Source organism: Prenolepis imparis, unplaced genomic scaffold (genome assembly GCF_030444845.1).
Source record: "Prenolepis imparis isolate NDT839.2.m4 unplaced genomic scaffold, iyPreImpa1.0 SCAF_13, whole genome shotgun sequence".
In the NCBI taxonomy this organism is placed as follows: Eukaryota; Metazoa; Arthropoda; class Insecta; order Hymenoptera; family Formicidae; genus Prenolepis; species Prenolepis imparis.
Genome location: NW_028141171.1, coordinates 4,960,845 through 4,980,310, shown reverse-complemented (window position 1 = coordinate 4,980,310; position 19,466 = coordinate 4,960,845). Strand labels below are relative to the sequence as shown.

Below are 19,466 nucleotides of genomic sequence, written 5' to 3'. Positions count from 1 at the left end.
ATTGTAGAATTTCAACATATGTTGCTTGGGAATACTGTGTACCTGTTTACGGATGCTTTACTTTTCGATAATAGCTTGATTAAATAATGTGACATCATTAAGCGAGATTGGAATAATTAATCCTAAAATAATCGATTCTTTAATCCCAAATAATAGATTCTTTAACAGATTCTTTAGCTAATTTAAAAAGTTCTTTTTAGAGGAAATGGCGAAGTATTATCAATAATTTTCGAACGTTTAAAAAAGATTTTTTCTCGAATTAAATTTTGAAAAACGCGAAATAGATAGCAAATTTATATTATTTTATTAATTTCTTAAGTAGTGTTTATTTTAACAATAATTATTTTGACTCGAGTCTCTTAGTTACAAAATTATTGTGCAAAAAATGGAAATTTGCTGTAAATGTTCAATATTGTACAAGTTTGTAAGAAACAATTTTCGTTGTCCTTAATACATATCAATATAAAAGGATTAATTATTTCAATCAAAGCTTAAAGTTTTAGGACAAAACAACTGTTTATCCTAATATCAGTTTGCATCCTTAATTTTAAATAAATTTAATACCGCAACAAAACCGTGATATCGAGTAATATCAATTGTCGGCGAATATCAAATATACACAAGGGGAATATATATTGTATTATATCCGGGAAAATTAATAGGGCAACGGCAAATCCGATAGATAGTTTTACTGCGAAATCATTTGACAGCTCAAAGAGCTAAAACATATAGGTATTCATATAAAGGCAGACACGTCACTGTGCGTGAAACGCGCGTTGTCCGGGCAAAATCATGCGAATGATTCAGACGTATTGCTGAATACGCGTAGTAAATCAATGTATGTATTCCCAATCGGATCCGTATCATTTAGAGAGCATAATCGCATCGGAGTCCGGGATATCATCGTCGGCTGCTATCGCTGCTGCGCGTTCATTCCCCGGGTCCCACGTCAGCATGTCGAGTGATTTGAGAACAATATCAACGACGTGCATCCGTCCCGACCAATGAGAACGGATACAGAATTACGCGTACGCGAATTTGCATAACTCGGTTCGTTGCGGACGTGCGGCGCATATCTCGACGGGTTGGTGTTGTCGTGCGATTTCATTCGTAACGTCATCGCGCGGTTCTCTATTGCGGAAACCTCCCAAAAAAAGAACGATTTTCCACGAAAAATAGCAATATGGTATATATTTCGAAAGAATTTTAAATTTCAGATTAAAAGACTTAATATGATATAGAGCCGGTAATTTAAATGCGCGCGAAGCGATGCGTACTTTCGCATTTTTTCATAAATCGTTAAAATAGAAAAAAAACTTTTTTTTATATTATTTATAAAAAATCCAAAATATTCTTGAAATAACCTGCCGTCTAATTTTACAGATACGCACACGCTGTGAAATGACCAGCATCGGCAACGTTATTCCAAAACAGCTCGATACCGCTCGACTTATATATTTCACGAGTGACACAAAAGTGCATTACGGACTAGTAGATTAAACTTTTCTCATCAAGCACGCGGCGGCGAATACTTCCGACATAACAAGCTCCCCTTCGACCACTCGGTTGATGAAGTACAATAAAGTTTGCTCGCTTACCGGCAACTTCATTGACTGTATTTTCCGCGATGACTTTTTCAATCCTCTTTCGTGGATTTTCCACGCGCGCAAAACCCTCTTTGAATTGCCAGCTGAAATCTTGCCGATTTTCTCATAAATTCTTTCTATCATAGATCTCATTTACAAGTAATCTTGGGAACAATAAATAAAAAAAAAAGCGATAGCGTTAAAATATATTATGCTTTTCCATGGATTAGAGCATGGAATAGAGCAAAATCTAAAAGAAATTTTATAAGCTTTTCTATTTTAATTGTATTGTATTTAAGTACGAAAAGGATGGAAATTTATTGTTTTAACGTACACACATATTGCAACTGTCTCTCTTTAAATGTTACGCTTGAAAGTACAATTAATAAGACTTATTTTATACATGTGTCAAACACAGGATTAGATACTGCCTGACTGACGTCATAAACTGGATCTTCAAGATGATATTTTCACATTGTAACCGATGTAGAAATCGGCGTAATAAGTCTTTATTCATACTTACAATTAGCTAAAGTCATCTGATACTAAATTCGTGAATAAATGAAGGACGAGTTTTACAATGTTTGTCATTATTACTGCATTCTGAATATGATGCAATATCATTCCTGAGCGACTTTATCTTTTTGTGAATATATGAGGCAATTAAAAAAATGTCATTTTACTTCATAAATTGTTTTTCTGTTATTCTAGATATTCAGTAATTAAAATATCCTCTATTTACTTTACTTACATAAACTAATGTAATAATTAGTATGATAACAGCAGTATATTCTGTATATATAGTTGTCACATGTGGCAGTAATGGCATACAGTATCTAGAAATTATCCTTTTGGTATCGTTTTTGAGTCAACAGTTTTCGTTTAGCATATGCCACATATGCGTATATTATTATTTCTAAACAAGAAAAAGTGCATTTAACATATACTTGTTTCTTTTAAATAACATTAAATTAAAAAGTGATTGTAAAAAAAACAGAAGAAATCCTTTAAAATGGATATGAAATACATTGTAAGTTTTACTCAGTCGTTATTTAACTGTTACTTTTTGCAATGCGAATAACGTTGAAAGACTAATGCTTCGACTTTACTTGACATTTCAGATTTTACTTTCCTGTATAATGTTGGTTCTGTTTCCTATGAAAAATTCAGCTGCAAAATTGTCAGAAATTGAGCAACGTATACGTAGAGAAGAAATTAAGGCACCAGCTATAGATGAACTTAAGCCACGTATACGTAGAGAAGAAATTAAGGCACCAGCTATAGATGAACTTAAGCCACGTATACGTAGAGATGATGATGATAATAATTCTAATGCATTTAGACGTTCGATTGGTAAGAGATTATATTCAAATATATCTTAAAAATATACATACACATATACAATAAAAGATAATCAAGACTTATTTTTTTGAAAAAAGGGAAAATAAAAGATGTCCTCTGCCGAATTATACCAATATGTAAAGACAATTTTTATAGCAAAATAAATTAAAAAGTAAAAATTTTTCTTAATTAGAATCTGAATTTAGATCCTGATTTACACTTGGTTTGATTTACAATCAACGCAAGCTTACAAATATATTAAAATTACAAATATATTAAAATAGATAAGTATTAAAATAAGAAAAGTTTATAATTGTTATTTGAAAATTTATAATAATGTATCTACAATTAAATTACATCTGATCTTATTGTTTTACTTGGTGATGGTTTATCAATATAGTTAGATTATGCATTGTGAATAATTGTAAAAGAAATAAAAAGTTTAAAATTAATATTTTGTAATATTTTGTTTTAGATTTTATTGTATTTCATATATAATAGTTATTACAATTTCATCACATTAATTTTCATAAAAAATGTGCAAATTTGTTTAATGCAGAATATATCATATCAGAATACATTATATCAAGTTTCGTTTGCATCGTTATCGTTTGATATTAAAAGAGTATGCATAAAGCAAAGTCGACAAGTTGCTGAGTTTACCTTATGTATCTTACAGATATTATTAAGTCCAATTTTGCAATTTACTAACTAAATGTTTTCATCTTTTTTATAAATATAATGCACATATTAGCAACGATAAAATATTGCTTATTCCGTAAAAATATAGATACATCTAATTTAACAAAAAATAATACTCTTGATACTGTAGCTATTGTGTTACAGCGAATTTCATTAATATTACATCGAAATTACGAGTCAGCGTAACATGTATCATTAAGGGCCAATTTCATCAAAGTCGGTTAACTTCAACCTCTGGTTAAACTACAATATCTTTGTCTCTTTTTAGATACGTTCTTAAAAATATACAAATAGTTTAGTCGTAGATTGAAGTTAACCGACATTGGTGAAACTGGCTCTAAAAGTAAATTTTTCCGTTCAAAAAAGTATTATACTTCTAAAGATTAGTAGACTGTATAAGTTAAAAACAATTAATAAACAATTAAGTTTTAAAATTCTCGAAAGATTAAGAAATCAATGCGCTTATTGCATATATTAATAATATATACGTTATTATTAATTTTGTCACTGGTATTATAAATAAAAATAGCATGTTGGATCACACATCATTGTTTGTCATTATCACTATATATTCTGAATATGATGCAATATCATTCTTGAGCGACATCATCCCAGATTCTTAATCCATCACGCAGACTAATGTCCAATGCCAGAATTATGATAATCTACATATGTAGAAATAGCAATTGTATGTTTGTTCCGGGTGTGTGGATGACATTGTGGCACACAAATGAGATAAAAAACAAATACTATAAAAGACAAAGATAGTCCAGTTATTTATAATAATAATTTTTTAACAAATTTATTTGTACATTACACATGTATATAAATACATGTGTGTATATGTGTTATGTATAAATAAATTTGTAATTCTAAAAAAATTAAGATATATTTATTTATATACGTATTTTTAAAAATAAAGATGTATTACATTTATTTAAACATATATCTTTTTTATTTCTCCGCCATTAAATTTAATTGAGTAGCCAAGTCTTATCGTTTTCTCTCCTCCAGGCTAGTTTTTTAAATTTTCATAATGATTTTCATAATAATTGCAATAACAGTCGCCCATCCCGATCGAGAGCGACGCAGCGATTTGAAAGTACCTGTGATTCCGCCAGCAATCGCAGTGATAGCAATGAGAGTTGGTCCGACGGTTTCGTAAATCCCGCCGCGATAGTTTCTAGAAGCGCACCTGCGATTGTGATACGGTAAGCAGATAGATTACACAAATTAGTATAAAATAAACAACGAATAATTTATTATCAATTAAAGTTCTTTAAAAACATATACATATATTTCTAATTACAAATCGACAAAATTTATTGCAGTAATTATTGTAACAAAATATTAAATCTTATAATGTGTATTTACCAACTTGAGTTATAAATAATAATTAAATCTTATAATGTATATTTAAATTTACAATTAAAGACAATGCATAGCATTTGATCGGTAATTATAAAAATTTTAAACATATATATATATATGTGTGTGTGTGTATAGCACGTAATTCAATATAAATTTATATAAATGTTAAATAATAAAATAATAAAATAATAAAATAACTGCATTAAATGCAAAACATATATATTATATATATTCAAAACTTGATTTACTGTATTATTATCAGACAAATAAAATTTACATATTATGTAAAAAATAATTTTAAAAATTTGAGCGTATAATTTTTTACTTTACCACTCATAATATAATTTTAATTTATTAAAAATGCTACAGAATAGAGAAATTTTCTTAACTAATATGAGTAAACAGTTGTTGTTCAAAGTACTAGTATATGCGATTGTTACGGACGAGATATTGCTGAGTTCGTATTTCTTCGGAAGTGTGCTTTCATTGTTCTATTTTACCAGACTCCATTAGCAATTCCAGACGCGACTATCGCTCTGACAGGATCAGTCACAACGCTCGGAGCTGTAATAAATCATATTGTAATTTTCATTTATACAATTTCATAAGGAGACAGTTAATGCGTCAGCTCGGACGGAGAGTCTAATACTTCGAATTAAAGATACAAAAGACTCTTTCCTATCTACTAGTTCAACTACGGTTGCGGAACCATAGTAGCAGGTCTAGTCACCAAACTCGCAGTTGGATCGACTACGTTTGCAGAACCGGAGGTAGGTTTGACAACGGCCATGAAAGGTGAAATCGACGCGATCACCGCAGTGGTTTGTGCAACAGGTCCTACTCTGTTTCTTAAAGCACCTAGAACCACTGCACCATAATGTCTGACATCCTAACCGATAGAGCGACGTTGATATAAAGCGGCGAAAATCTATATCGTATAAGTCATGTTTATAACTATACGAGAACTATTTTATAATAAACAGAACACTCAAAATACAACCAGTAGATCATCTTTATATTCGAAAATACGAGTTTTTCGGATAAAATAATTGTTTAAAAAATTTTCTAATTATTTTTATCTATGAACTTTTTGAAAAAGCATTGTACATGTTTATAACTATACGAGAACTGTTTTATAAAAAGCAGAACTGTTGAAATGCGACCAGCAGCTCACGTATATATTCAAAAGTACAAATTTTTCGGATAAAATAATTAAAAAAAAATTTTTTTAATTATTTTTATCATTAGAACTCTTTAGAAAGGCATTGTATATGTTTATAACTATACGAGAAATGTTTTATAAAAAGCAGAACTCTTGAAATACAACCAGCAGCTCACCTTTATATACGAAAATACGAGTATTTTGGATTAGCATAATCATATATCCAAAGAATAAATTGACATAGATATTCCCTCCTTACACCTTTATTATTCAATTATAAAAAGTCATCTTTTCGTTCTGGTCACAAAAAATCCTTCTACCAACTTCCAGTTTGATCAAAAAAGATCTTCACAAAGTTTTATCTAAATCGAACGTAAATTGCTTTTTGAATTGCACCCAAATCCTTAATCAGGCTAAATAATTAAAAATTTTATATCTCGGAAACTAAATGTTTCAGTACATTCGCACTTGTGGTTCGATTACATTTAGTAAGTGCTATATACTTATAAAATTTTATCAAAATCGAACCAGGGTCGGATACGGAAGTTTAGCCCAGTTCTCGTATAGTTATAGACATGTACAATGCCTTTCCAAAAAGTTCTGGTGATAAAAATAATGAGAAAATTTTTTAAACAGTTATTTTATACGAAAAATTAGTATTTTCGAACATATATATGAGATGCAGGTCGCATTTCGACAGTTCTGCTAGGAAACTAGCTTAACTATACGAGAACTATTTTTTAATAAAATTAGTATAATTCGAAATAGAATTAGTATAAGTCTATTAATATTAAATTATATTTTAAAAAATATTAAATTAATATTGAATTTGTATAAATTTCAGACCGAGAAAGGTAATATAAACGCATCAGCCATTTCATGATATTGTCGACTGAAGAAGTCAAACTTTACTGATTTAACTCTCATACAGGCGCGCTTAATATAGTCAACCTGTGGTAATGAAAAGTTAATGATATATCAACTTTCAATTTTATCATTAATAACATGCAGAGTGAACTCGTCCTGCAAAGATAAATCATGACCCGTCATATACATATATATATAAATACATATATTAGTTACATATACATTAGTATAGATATGATATGTATATACATATTTTTGCTTCTTTTTCGAAATGTCGCTCAAGAATATTTTAAAAGAATTAAATAATAAATCATAATTACACATATACACATAAATAAAGTTGTAACAAAATAACAAGAAGATTTTATGATATAAATATATTTTTAAAATTTAATGTTATATTTTAAAATGTTGAAAAAACAATTAATAAAATCATATAGATTCCGCAATGTTTCAATATAAAAATAATTCAAAATGTGTTTCTGTTTGCTCTATAATAATTATTGTTGAAAGAAAACATGTAACATGTTCAATTTATTATGTAAGTTATAATATTATCTTCTTTATATATACATATATATAAAAGACCATTTCAATTGACATCATTTTGACTTTTCTGTTCTATTTGAAATATCTAACAATGAGTCATAATGTTTAAAGAATGCAATTTATTCTTTCCATTGTCTCACACTTATATATATATATATATATATATATATATATATAAAGAAGATATGCAATATGTTCAATTTACTATGTAAGTTATAATATTATCTTCTTTTTTTATATACATATGTATGTATAAATGTGTGAGACACTTGAAAGAAATTGCGTTCTTTAAACATTATGACTCATTGTTAGATATTTCAAATAGAACAGAAAAGTCAAAATAATGTCAATTGAAATGATCTTTTGGTAATTTAGATAGCCAACAGTTTAGATATCTTACATTTTGCTTAATAGAGAGAACAATAATTATATATAAATAGTTTTATAATGATGAAATATTTACTTATTATTTAGTAATGAATATATATAATGTTATAATAACAAGTATATAAATAATATTATTGTTATCAACTTATAATTGTTATAATTATTATGCCATAGTAGAAAGAAAAAAATTAACTTCTACTTAAATAGAATATTATATATGAGTCATATACGTTTAAGTGACTTGTTGCATAAGATAGTAAAGTACAATATTTATATATAATTTGTTAAAATTACTATTGGTTGAACTTAAAAAAAATAAAAAGGAAAATTTTTTTATTTGATAATGTATAACACGTATTGCAAGTTTTATTAAATTATTATTATTTAACCATTAAAAATTTCTACATATTATAATGACAATTTTGACAACGTAAATCATGAATTTTCTCAACTTTTTTAGAATATATTTTTCTCCTTTAATGGCTGACGAAATTATGAAAATTGTGTTGCAAAACTTACAATATCAGCATAATTTTACTCTTTGATACGCTATCGTCCAAAAGTACTTAATAAATATACATTTATAATAAGAAATAAACTGATCATCAATGCTTCTTCTTGCAGAACTTGTTGACAGATTATTCGCAATGAGACGTTCAACTCGCGCATCTTATAGCTGATATTAATTTTATAGAACAAGATAGATTTTCAAAGCACTAGTTAAGCTTACTGAAAGATACGATTTATTTTAGTTACAATGAAAATTCGAGCTAGCTCGGATTTAAGTATAAATTTCAGCTTGGATACTATCTTGAATTCAACTAACTAACTGAAAAAATGTTCGCCGGAGTTACTACGTTGGCGTCAAAAGCATCAAGTCAAATTATGTAATAAGTTTTAACATGATAAGTTAAATGTGTGTTCTTTCAATCATAAGTCATAATTTTTTATAATTTATATACTTATGTCAGACATTATACCGACATGCCAGACATTGGTTTTATAACTTTATTATATCTTCTTATATATATATGTATATATATATGTATATATATATATATATATATTTACAATGTAATTTATTTAGTTTATTTATAAATCTTTTAATTTCCAGTCGATTATAACATAGAAATTATTGTCGAGAAAAGGGAAATCGATTATTTTAATAATATTTTACCTTATTTAAAGAAAAGCACATAAATTTTATAAGTAATATAAACATTGATTATCTTTTTTCTCTTTTCTAATAATTGAAGTTGTTTACGTCACATACATAACATTTATTTTTAAAACCAATATCTAATATATTTTGTTTGCTATTTTTAGTTTTTTCCTTTTGTGAATATATGAGATAATAAAAAATTATCTATTATTTTACCTCATAAATGATCTTTTCTTACTCTAAATTCTAGATATTCGACAATTAAGATATCCTCCTATTTTACTTACATAAAATAATGTAATAATTAGTATGATAACAGCAGTACTTTTTGTATATATAGTTGTCACATATGAAAGTAATGACATACAGTATTTAGAAATTGTCCTTTTGGTATCATTTTGGAGTCAACAGTTTTTGTTTAGCATATATGCCACATTTGCGTATATTACTATTTTTAAACAAGAAAAAGTGCATTTAACATATAGACTTGTTTTTTTTTAAACAACATTAAATTAAAAAGTGATTTTTAAAAAACAGAAGAAATCCTTTAAAATGGATATGAAATACATTGTAAGTTTTACTCAGTCGTTATTTACCTATTACTTTTGCGCGAATAACGTTGAAAGACTAATGCTTCGACTTTTCTTGACATTTCAGATTTTACTTTCCTGTATAATGTTGGTTCTGTTTCCTATGAATAATTCAGCCGCAAAATTGTCAGAAATTAAGCAACGTATACGTAGAGAAGAAATTAAGGCACCAGCTATAGATGAACTTGCGCCACGTATACGTAGAGATGATGATGATAATAATTCTAATATATTTAGAAGTTTGATTGGTAAGAGATTATATTCAAATATATCTTAAAAATATTCATACATATTATACAATAAAAAATGATCAAGACTTATTATTTTAGGAAAATGGAACATAACAGATTAAAATATTGACTGGTTTTCCTCATAATAACTAACTAAGATGGAACTGAAAAAATATCTAATCAAAATTACAGCAAACTAAATTAAAAAGTTAAAGATTTGTCTCATTTATAATCTGAATTTGGATTCTGGTTTACACCTGGTTTGATTTACAATCGACGCAAGCTTACAAATATATTAAAATGGATAAGTATTAGAAATGTTTATAACTTGTTATTTGAAAATTATAATATTTCTACAATTAAATAATATTTTAATTTAAGTAAAAAGAAATAAAAAGTTAAAAATTAGTGTAATATTTTGTTTTAGATTTTATTGTCTATTTACCCTAATTCATATAATAGTTGTTACACAATTTCATCACATTAATTTTCTCGAAGAAAGTGCAAGTTCGTTTAGTGTAGAATATATTATATCAAGTTTTATAGTTAATTATTTTTATTTGCATCGTTTGATATTAAAAGAGTCATAAAGTAAAGTAAAGTAGACAAGTTGCTGAGTTGGTTTTATGTGTCTCACAGATGTTGTTAAGTCCAATTTAGCAATGCATTAAGCGTATGTTTTTATTTTTTCGATAGTTATAATGTATTCTATGTGCATATTAGCAACAATATAATATTGCTTAATCCGTAAAAATATATGATAACATCTAATTCAACAACACATACACACACACATAAATAATACACTAGACACTTTTTAGCTGTTGTTTTTTACGAGTTTCAGCGAATTTCATTAACTTTACATCGGAATTATATACACGTCAGTATAACATATATCATTAAAAATTAATTTCCCCGTTCGAAAAAAAATATAATTCTAAGATCTAATAGACTGTATAAAGAACAATTAAGAGATTTAAAAATCCTGAAAGATCAAGGAATCAATGTACTTTCTTATAGCATATATTATGTATTAATATGTTGTTATTAATTTTGCCGCTACACAGTTGGAAAATTTGTGTTTTCTTGTTAAAACCGGTCCCCGTTAAAATTTTTGTGTTAAATATTTAACACATTCATGTGTTAATTTAACATATTGCTGTTATGTTAATTGGACTCAAATGTTAAATTATTAAAACAACTAAAAAAAAGTGTAAAAATAACACAATGTATATCTATTTTTAATTTTACACAATAAATATGTTCCGTATTATTAGTGACAAGATTTATCTGTTAAAATTTACAGAAAAAAAATGTTAATTTTACTTTATAATATAAATGGGGGTAATAAAATGTAAAATTAACAATTTTTTTAGTTAATTTTTACATTAAAACTATGTTAATTTTACACAAAATTTATTTTAAGTTTATTTGAAGTTTGCATTTATTTTATGTTAAAATATTAACACAATATTCGTGTAACCATTTAACATATCCGTATTATGTTAAATTAACACAAAAATTTCTGTGGACCGTTTGGGACAGGTGATATTTGTTAAATTTAACACAAATTTTTCAACGGTGTATTAATATAAATAAAAATAGCATGTTGGATCATACATCTCATTGTCATTCTGCGATACGGCTTTACAAAGGGTTCAATTTACATGGTTCGCTTTCATAAGAATTCATAGTACTTGTTGCACGAGACCATGCTTCTTTAAGCGCAGAAGAGTCCTCTTTGAAATGGTAATATACGTGGACGATGTAGTCATAATTCTCGCAGTTTCCATAACCACAAAAGCCAGACGATATATAGAGCAACGAGAATTTAAAGCAGTATGAGAAATTACACAACTAAATTATGATGTGTTTATTCCGTTACAACAAGACGTCTTTACACTTGTAAAACTGAAATTAAGATAACTTGTATAAAATGTCGTTGCACTAAAAAATTGTGTACTTCTTGTTACATTTCTGAGCAATTCGATGTATATGTATAAAATAATTTCAAAGCGATCAACTAAAACAGAATAAGATTGAAAAAAGAGAACAGTGGAAAAAAGAGGGAATCCTTTTAAATGGCTAACATGTGATACATAGTAAGTTTTATTCAGTTATCGTTTAATTGTTACACACGTTTTACAATGCCAATAATGTCAAACATATTTTAAAGACAGTTTGACTGTAATATTTTCTCTTAATACTTTCAGATCTTATTTCCTGTATAATGGTTTTGTTTCCTGTAAAAATTGTAGCTGCTTTGATGGCAAAATCAGGTACAGATGTAAAAACGAATGAAGGTAAAAACAAAAGAGTCACATCTATACAAAGGATCAGATCCAAACAAAGGATCGAATTCAAGTTAAAAGTACATGATGATATGCAAATCTTTATTTAAATGTGATATCTTGACATTTATTAAATTACTGAAATCAGATTAACGCAACTCAAATGCCAATAAAAATAAAATTGAATAAAATTTATTGAGTATGATTTTTTTTACCTAGAATCTCCAAACTCTTTACCTTTACTTACCTAACTCTTTAGGACCTTTAGTTTGCATTTTGATTTAGATTTAAATTTGGATTTTACTTCAGATTCTTGCTCAAATTTAGTAGAGGAGGATGCTTATATTTTATGCCGCATTTACCTTCATCAATGCAAGAGCACAAGTATTAAAATAATAGAATAAATTTTTGATTATTAATTATTAAAGTATAGTAACTTTTTTATAATTAAATTATGTAATTAATCATAAAAAAAATAGAAGAAGTTTATCAGTGTAATATTGTTTTAAAACTTATTATATTTTATATATATATATATATTGTAATAATTGCAATTATTGCACGCAATTATGTAATAAATTTTATTGAAGAATGTGCAAGTTGAGCAGACATGTGCTCGAGCACCAACTATATTGCTTTAATTTAAAACATGCATGATATTAAAACATACAGCATAGTATCACGAGAGTGTCAGCAGTGCTGACATTTGTCTTGCGTGTCCTACAGCTGTCGCTAAGCTGCTTCAATTTCGCAATTCGTCTGGTATATATTTCTATTCTACGAATATATGTATATGTGTGCAAGCTAGTGCTTCCGTATGCACATACTAGTAACGATAATACAGTCTTGTACAACTTACAGAAAATTGCGACATAATTTACAACTAATGTACTAAACAGAAGCTGCTGCATTTGTAGAAAGTTCCGATATTATGTCATTAAATTATATCTTAATATCAAAATATATTACAATATAAACATTGTCATATAAAAAATTTGAGAGGTTTATTTAGGTCACCGAAATACTATTAAAGCTTATTTCGAATTAATTGTTTAACAATAAGTTAAAATTCGGCTAATTTATGTACAAGTTTAGATTTCAGGTTCCGGAATTTTAATTCAAACCCCAGTCAAAAAAGATTACTATTTTATATCAAAATTGATACCATCAAGAAAAATTGTCATTTAGAAATTATTTCTAAATGACAACCTAAATATATAATTTTTAATTTTATTATGTATACATGTATAATATGTTTTTATTTTTATATATACATATATACAATAGAAATTATTTAGTGCGATAGTTAATTATAAAAATAAGTGACGAAAGATTTGTTAATTTAATATTATTTTGTGTAACTGTTGTAGTTTCTTTTACCTTTTACAATTATAAATCAATTTATCAATATTGCAATTATTTTGATATTAGAGGCAACTCTCTACAAAATGTAAACAAAGCAAATATTCTCATCAGCTTCAAACTGTATCATTTAAAATTTTAAGTACTAATGTTTTCTGTGGAGCGTGCTATGATTTTTAAGTTTTAATTATTTGTAATTTAGGTTCATTATTAAATTGTAACTGCACAAAAATGATATATGTGCTCCTTTTGACATAACAGTTATATTTTATTTTAAATTGTTTACGCGTCAGAGATTTTTTATTATACATAATATATATTACACCATTTAATCATATATATATATTATAGTAAATAAACAAGATAAGAACAAATAAAAAAAGTAGAATAGAAATGGTAAAAGCTAGCTATTTAATTTACGTCATAAATTAACGCAATTAACAATGTCATTAGTATTTACAAATAAATTGAAATAAATTGTAAACCGTTTCGAATTATTATCGATAATAATTGCACATATTAAATTATATACGACTAAATTTTATATGACTTGTTACAATAATCAGAAAAATATAGAAAAATATATGTATATAACAATACGCGAAAAATATGGATATAAAATAATCATCTTGTTATTAATGTAATACGCATGTTTGACTGCACATTGTATTACGAAACTGCGCTATATACGACGGCGTTTACAAAAGTTTCAATTTACATGGCTCGCTTTTGTAAGAACTTATAATACTCGTTGTACCGAACTATGTTTCCCTGAAACGCAGGGAAATCCCCTTTGAGATGATAATGCGCGCGGATGATGCAGTCATAATTTTCGCAGTTTTCAGCCGCGCATAAGCTATATGGATACGAGCGGATGATGGTGATGAGACAGCTCCATTATAACGTGGCGTCTTGCGTTTTGTGACCGTGATTAAAAACGTAGATTAAAAGAACGATATCCGTCGCGACGCGAATTATGCACCGCGGAACGAAGCGAAAAGGGAAATGCTCTTCGATGTTCGCGCGAATGTCGTGTCGACACCAACACAGAGAACACAGAGAGGGACTGATTGGTGTGACATTGAGGCAATTTCCAGCAATTACCGGGGACGGATATTGTCGCGCAATAGAGACATATCGGAACTAATGCAACGGCGACATAATGGGCAAATAGAGGCCAGCCAATACCGATTAGCTTCTAAGAAGCTATTATACCGTAATAATGGACCTTGACCGCTCGAATTTTAATTTCGTTTGTTGTACATAACGAGCCGGCGAAGAAAATGTCTCATTAATGTCTCTTAGGTCGTTCTTTATATATTTATAATTATAACAAAAATGTCAAAATGAATATGCGAGAGATATAATTATTTTATCATATATATTCTTAGGTACATTTTGTAAAATATTGAAAAATATTTTTATAAACACACATGAAACAAGTTTTGATTTGTGTGGATATATATAATTATAGCAAGGCTGCTAAAAGTATGAGATGGGAAATGTAAGAAGCTAAAACTTTCGTTCCAGAGAAGTGCATTTATTATTATTATATTTATTATATTTATGATATATAACAATGTATATACGGAATTATACGTTATGTACACGTAACATACATATGAGAGACGAAAGATACATCAAATGACGAAGATCGCGAAGTGATCGAGTTGGCGAGTGTCGGAGAGATCAGTCGCGGAGGTCCTTCATGTTGACAAATTAATGCGAATTACCAGTATCCGGGTGTATATCCACGAATGATTCCGCCTAATCCGGCGTGTCCAGCGGTGATGCTACCAGATGGGCCAGCGATCAGAGCTGGGGCTGCGATTGGTCCTGCGAGGGCTGCTGGACCTACAGCAGGCCCGGCAAGAATCGCTCCTAAGAGAGACAAGACATTGGAACAGATAAAAATAAATAAATAAAAATAAAAAAGCATCTTTTATAAAAGAAATAAATATCATGAAAAAGACTTTGACATATAAATACAAAATTCAAGTAGAAAGAGGGCTAATAAGAGGGCCCAGAAATTAAACGCAACAAACTTATTAAAAATTTTATTTGAACGTTTCGGTCCTTCCTTTCTACCTTTAGCAGATCAATGAACAAAAAATTCATCTCGTGTTCGATCGCTTTGAAGACTTAGTGAAGATGTAAGGCAGGGATGCAGATCAAGGTGCATGAACTTTTTGTCAATTGATCTGCTGATGATGGTCCAAAAGAAGGATCAAAATTTTAAATAAAAAAGATTTTAAACAAGTTTGTTGCGCTTAATTTCTGCGCCTGGCTCTTATTAGCAGGAATTGAATAAAACTGTTAACTTTTATAAATACATATAATATTATTTGTGAACTTTTAACTTTTAAACCACTTTTTTTCTGTTTTGAGTTTTAATTTTTATATTATATTTTTATATTATTATTTAATATTATATTTTATATCATATATATTTAATCGTTTCTGTGTGTAAAAGTTTATTTTTAACAGTTATTTCATATTAATTTTAAAAAAGTTTCGAAGAAACATATATTTTTTAAAGTTTATTTTAAGTTAAATTATAAAAGTTTGAACTTGTTTTAATTAGTATTATTTAAGGAATTAAAAGCAAGATATAAACATAGAAGAAAAAGCTGTCGATTCAAGTAGTATAAATGAATCAGAATTTTTGAAATAGAGGTGGGCTTAATTGAGAAAAGGGGACAATGTTTTTGTATATTTTATATAATAATATATTGGAACAATTATTATATATTTCGTGCATAAACCGCTATATAATATTAATGGGAAGCCTGTTTGATCATCTCCACGAACTTTTACTTTTTCAAAGCAGGATAAAAGTTTCTGTAACTTTTTTCTACTTTCGAAAAAATAAGTTTCCCATTTATTAAAAATTTTACGAATAAAAGTTTTAATAAATAGATTTTATTTTATAACTATTTTCTTGGAATAAAAAAGAAAGTGAACAAAAATGACTGTTATTTCATAGCTAATTGAAAATTTCATTGAACAGTTTCATTCAATCCCTTATTAGCCCGTTTTCTACTTGAATTTTGTAGTAAATAAGTAATTGAGTATTTTAAACAATTTAAGAACAAAGCTGATAATAATGTTTTCTTGAACAAGAGAAGTTTCTCGAATCTAAAACAACAGAGTAATTCTGCTCTTCTATAATTATTCAGTTACTTTATAGAATATCTATAAAATATATTATACTTTATACAATATCTTTCAAGTTTTGCAAATTTTTAAAAAATGCAGAATTTTAATACATACAATATATGAAATTTATATATAAAATAGATTAAAATTATCGCTTATTTAAAAAAAATAATAAAATATACATTTATAAAAAGATTTATAATAAATTTAATTTCTTTTATTAAAAAAGAGAAAAATATGATCAAGTTAATAGAAAAAATTTTTGGATAGAAGAATAGATTCTCTAGAATAAAAAGGCAATAAAATTTTATAGTTTCTATAGGATTAAAAAATCGAGATGAATATTAAAATGTGAATCATTATTAAATTACTAAGCATCGGCAGTATGTTGCATTAAAATAACGTTACGTAATATTTATTCGCCAATAAAAACCAAAAGGCAAACAAGCTATATTATGTATTAATTAATATTAAGATCATGTTCACATAACAAAGCCACATTTATATTATATTAACATACCGATATCTGAATTGTAAATTGTCTTAATTTAATTTAATTTTTATTTAAATTTCTCAAATATATCTCTGAACAATTTAAATAATATTCATCTTGCCATTTTAATTCGACACAAATAAATCCTTGTCGTATCTCACCGTAAGCTGCAGGCAATCCCAAGGCTGGCGCCGACAATCCAAGAGCCGGGCCAAGCAGCGCCGCATGTCCGGTGACGCTACCGGAAACGACCGACGGTCCAGCAACCGCTCCGGTAACGACGGCGCCGCCGTCAACGGCCCCGGAGATGCGCGCGGGTCCTACAACCGGTCCAGCTAGTACGGACGGTCCGTTAGCGGGTCCCGCGAGAGTCGCGGGGCCCAGAATCGGGCCGGCCAAGGCGGCGCCGAGGCCCAGGTAGGCCGACGGAGCCGCGGTCGCCATCGACAGAGCCGCTGCGAGGAGAATCGCGATCGAGGAGCACATGACGAAGAGGTGTTGGTGGTCGAAAATCAAACCGAGAGTCGGGGAAAATTTTCCTTCGATGGCTGAGGTGGATGTGGCTGCCATCGATCGACGTCCGGCGCGCTTTTATAGGGACCATCTCGTCTCTCCCCGAACGCGGGTCCAGCCGGCTGCCACCGACCCAAAGGGCGGGGCACCAGGACACGCCAAACATTCTTTACGACGCCTTATCGACATCAAGTCTGTCACCTGGTGTTGGTGACACTCTAGAGTGTATCTGTATCTCTAGAACGCCTCACCTCTCTCGTCTGTCTTGTCGCGCCGCTCCATTTCAACGCATCCGTCTATGGGCTCGCGCCTTGCATTTGCCTCGGTCTGTTTGCGCAATCAGCAGTAGTAACAACAGATCGATATCTCGATGCGATATATCGCCTTTTGTTAGCTCCCTCTCGAAAGCGTATGCTTGAAAATGTGATTGACATTAGGTCAACTCGTGCAAAAGCGAATTGACGTAGTCCTTATCCACCCTCAGCGTTCGACACGTTGATTTTTTTTATTTCTAGCATCTCTCTTAGATACTTAGAAAAATAGAAAAAAGAAACACGGATGATAAAAAGAAATATTCATCGCTCAAAGATTTATTATTTAATTTATAATATCATCACGCGTTTCATCTTAATAATCTCGCCGTTATGAAGGATGATATCAGCTGTTTATCTTGGCGCATTCAATCATCCTAACGACCTTGAGAGTAAAGACGACTCGAGTGTCTCTTTGCGCGTCCTCTTCCTGCTTTCTCTCGCCTCGGTAAATAGACACGTATCTGTCGCCATTAGACCGATTACATTGCATTGCATTGTGCACTCGTCTAGGCGAGGCACGGGTTGCATTGCCCACGCATCATCCGAGCTTCGCAGATTGTCGCCAGGAATGAGGGACCTATTGTTACATCGGATACGAATGTGTGTGTGTGTGTATCGGTGTGTATGTATACGTGCGTATCACCAAGAGTTCGCAAAACATATCTCTCGCAGACAGGAATCGTTTGCGGTGCCATTATCGGGCATCGTATCAGCAACGGTGGACTCTTGATTGAGCGGTACGGAAATTCTCCTCTTTTTGTCTCCTTTTTCCATATCATCGTTCTTTCTCTTGAAATCAGTTCGAAAGAATCGCAGCTCGAATGTGCGCGAACGTATATATATATACTTATATGAAAAGCAACAGACGTGTCAACTTTGGACATTTCGTCACTTCCTTTCATCGTGATATCTTTTTCTTCCCCACGAGAGAGGGAGGAAATGCCTTGTCCGCGTCCAATGTAATAGATCGACGATTCTCAAAGTTTCTTGATTTACGAAAACCGACGTTTCTTTCCACGAGCAGAATTTGGCGGAACTCCAGCGTCGTATCTTCCCCGTAAAACGATTTTAGGTCTCATCAATCAGGCCACTCTTCGATAAAACTGTACGAGTGAACGATGCATTTATTCGTTCTGTTAGTTATATTTTAATTTTTATAAATCACACTACATTTTGTAATTGTATAGTCGAGCGTTGTATCGTTATTATCCTCGTGTAGAACGATTTATAAATCAATCGTTCAATCACGCGTTGGCAGCGGATATTATAGTTCTCCGGTTAGTTATCAAAGCACATCCGCGAAACGCGATCGGCTAAGCAAAGTTTTTGGTCCACGTATGTATGTACACACGCGCGTGTATACATGCCGATATCTCTTCTAACTGGT

General features: G+C 29.7%; 2 protein-coding genes and 2 long non-coding RNA genes across 4 annotated transcripts in view; 3 read left to right on the top strand and 1 right to left on the bottom strand.

The window, feature by feature from the left end:
- The window catches only part of LOC145944696 (uncharacterized), a 216,568-nt gene that overhangs the window by 153,199 nt on the left and 43,903 nt on the right, over nucleotides 1–19,466 (top strand). The window lies entirely within an intron of this gene.
- On the top strand, nucleotides 2,405–3,379 carry LOC145944480 (uncharacterized). The gene is made up of 3 exons (XM_083052829.1): nucleotides 2,405–2,616; nucleotides 2,708–2,939; nucleotides 3,026–3,379. The coding sequence occupies exons 1-3, from the start codon at nucleotides 2,599–2,601 to the stop codon at nucleotides 3,094–3,096; spliced, it is 321 nt and encodes a 106-aa protein (XP_082908955.1). The 5' UTR covers nucleotides 2,405–2,598; the 3' UTR covers nucleotides 3,097–3,379.
- On the top strand, nucleotides 9,508–10,320 carry LOC145944587 (uncharacterized). The gene is made up of 3 exons (XR_014426705.1): nucleotides 9,508–9,697; nucleotides 9,785–9,965; nucleotides 10,047–10,320. It is a non-coding gene; the product is annotated as an uncharacterized LOC145944587 (long non-coding RNA).
- On the bottom strand, nucleotides 15,120–17,822 carry LOC145944479 (uncharacterized). Its single transcript, XM_083052827.1, has 2 exons — nucleotides 17,414–17,822; nucleotides 15,120–15,481 (listed from the first exon to the last, which is right to left on the bottom strand). Exons 1-2 carry the CDS (start codon nucleotides 17,820–17,822, stop codon nucleotides 15,330–15,332), a joined length of 561 nt encoding a protein of 186 aa, XP_082908953.1. The 3' UTR covers nucleotides 15,120–15,329.

Bases quoted from the DNA above. Each gene is read 5' to 3' on its own strand.
- LOC145944480 (XM_083052829.1), top strand. The intron at 2,940-3,025 runs GTAAGAGATTAT...TTTTGAAAAAAG, and splicing joins TGCATTTAGACGTTCGATTG to GGAAAATAAAAGATGTCCTC.
- LOC145944479 (XM_083052827.1), bottom strand. From the start codon at position 17,822: ATGGCAGCCACATCCACCTCAGCCATCGAAGGAAAATTTTCCCCGACT. The intron at 15,482-17,413 runs GTGAGATACGAC...TGTCTCTCTTAG, and splicing joins GGGATTGCCTGCAGCTTACG to GAGCGATTCTTGCCGGGCCT.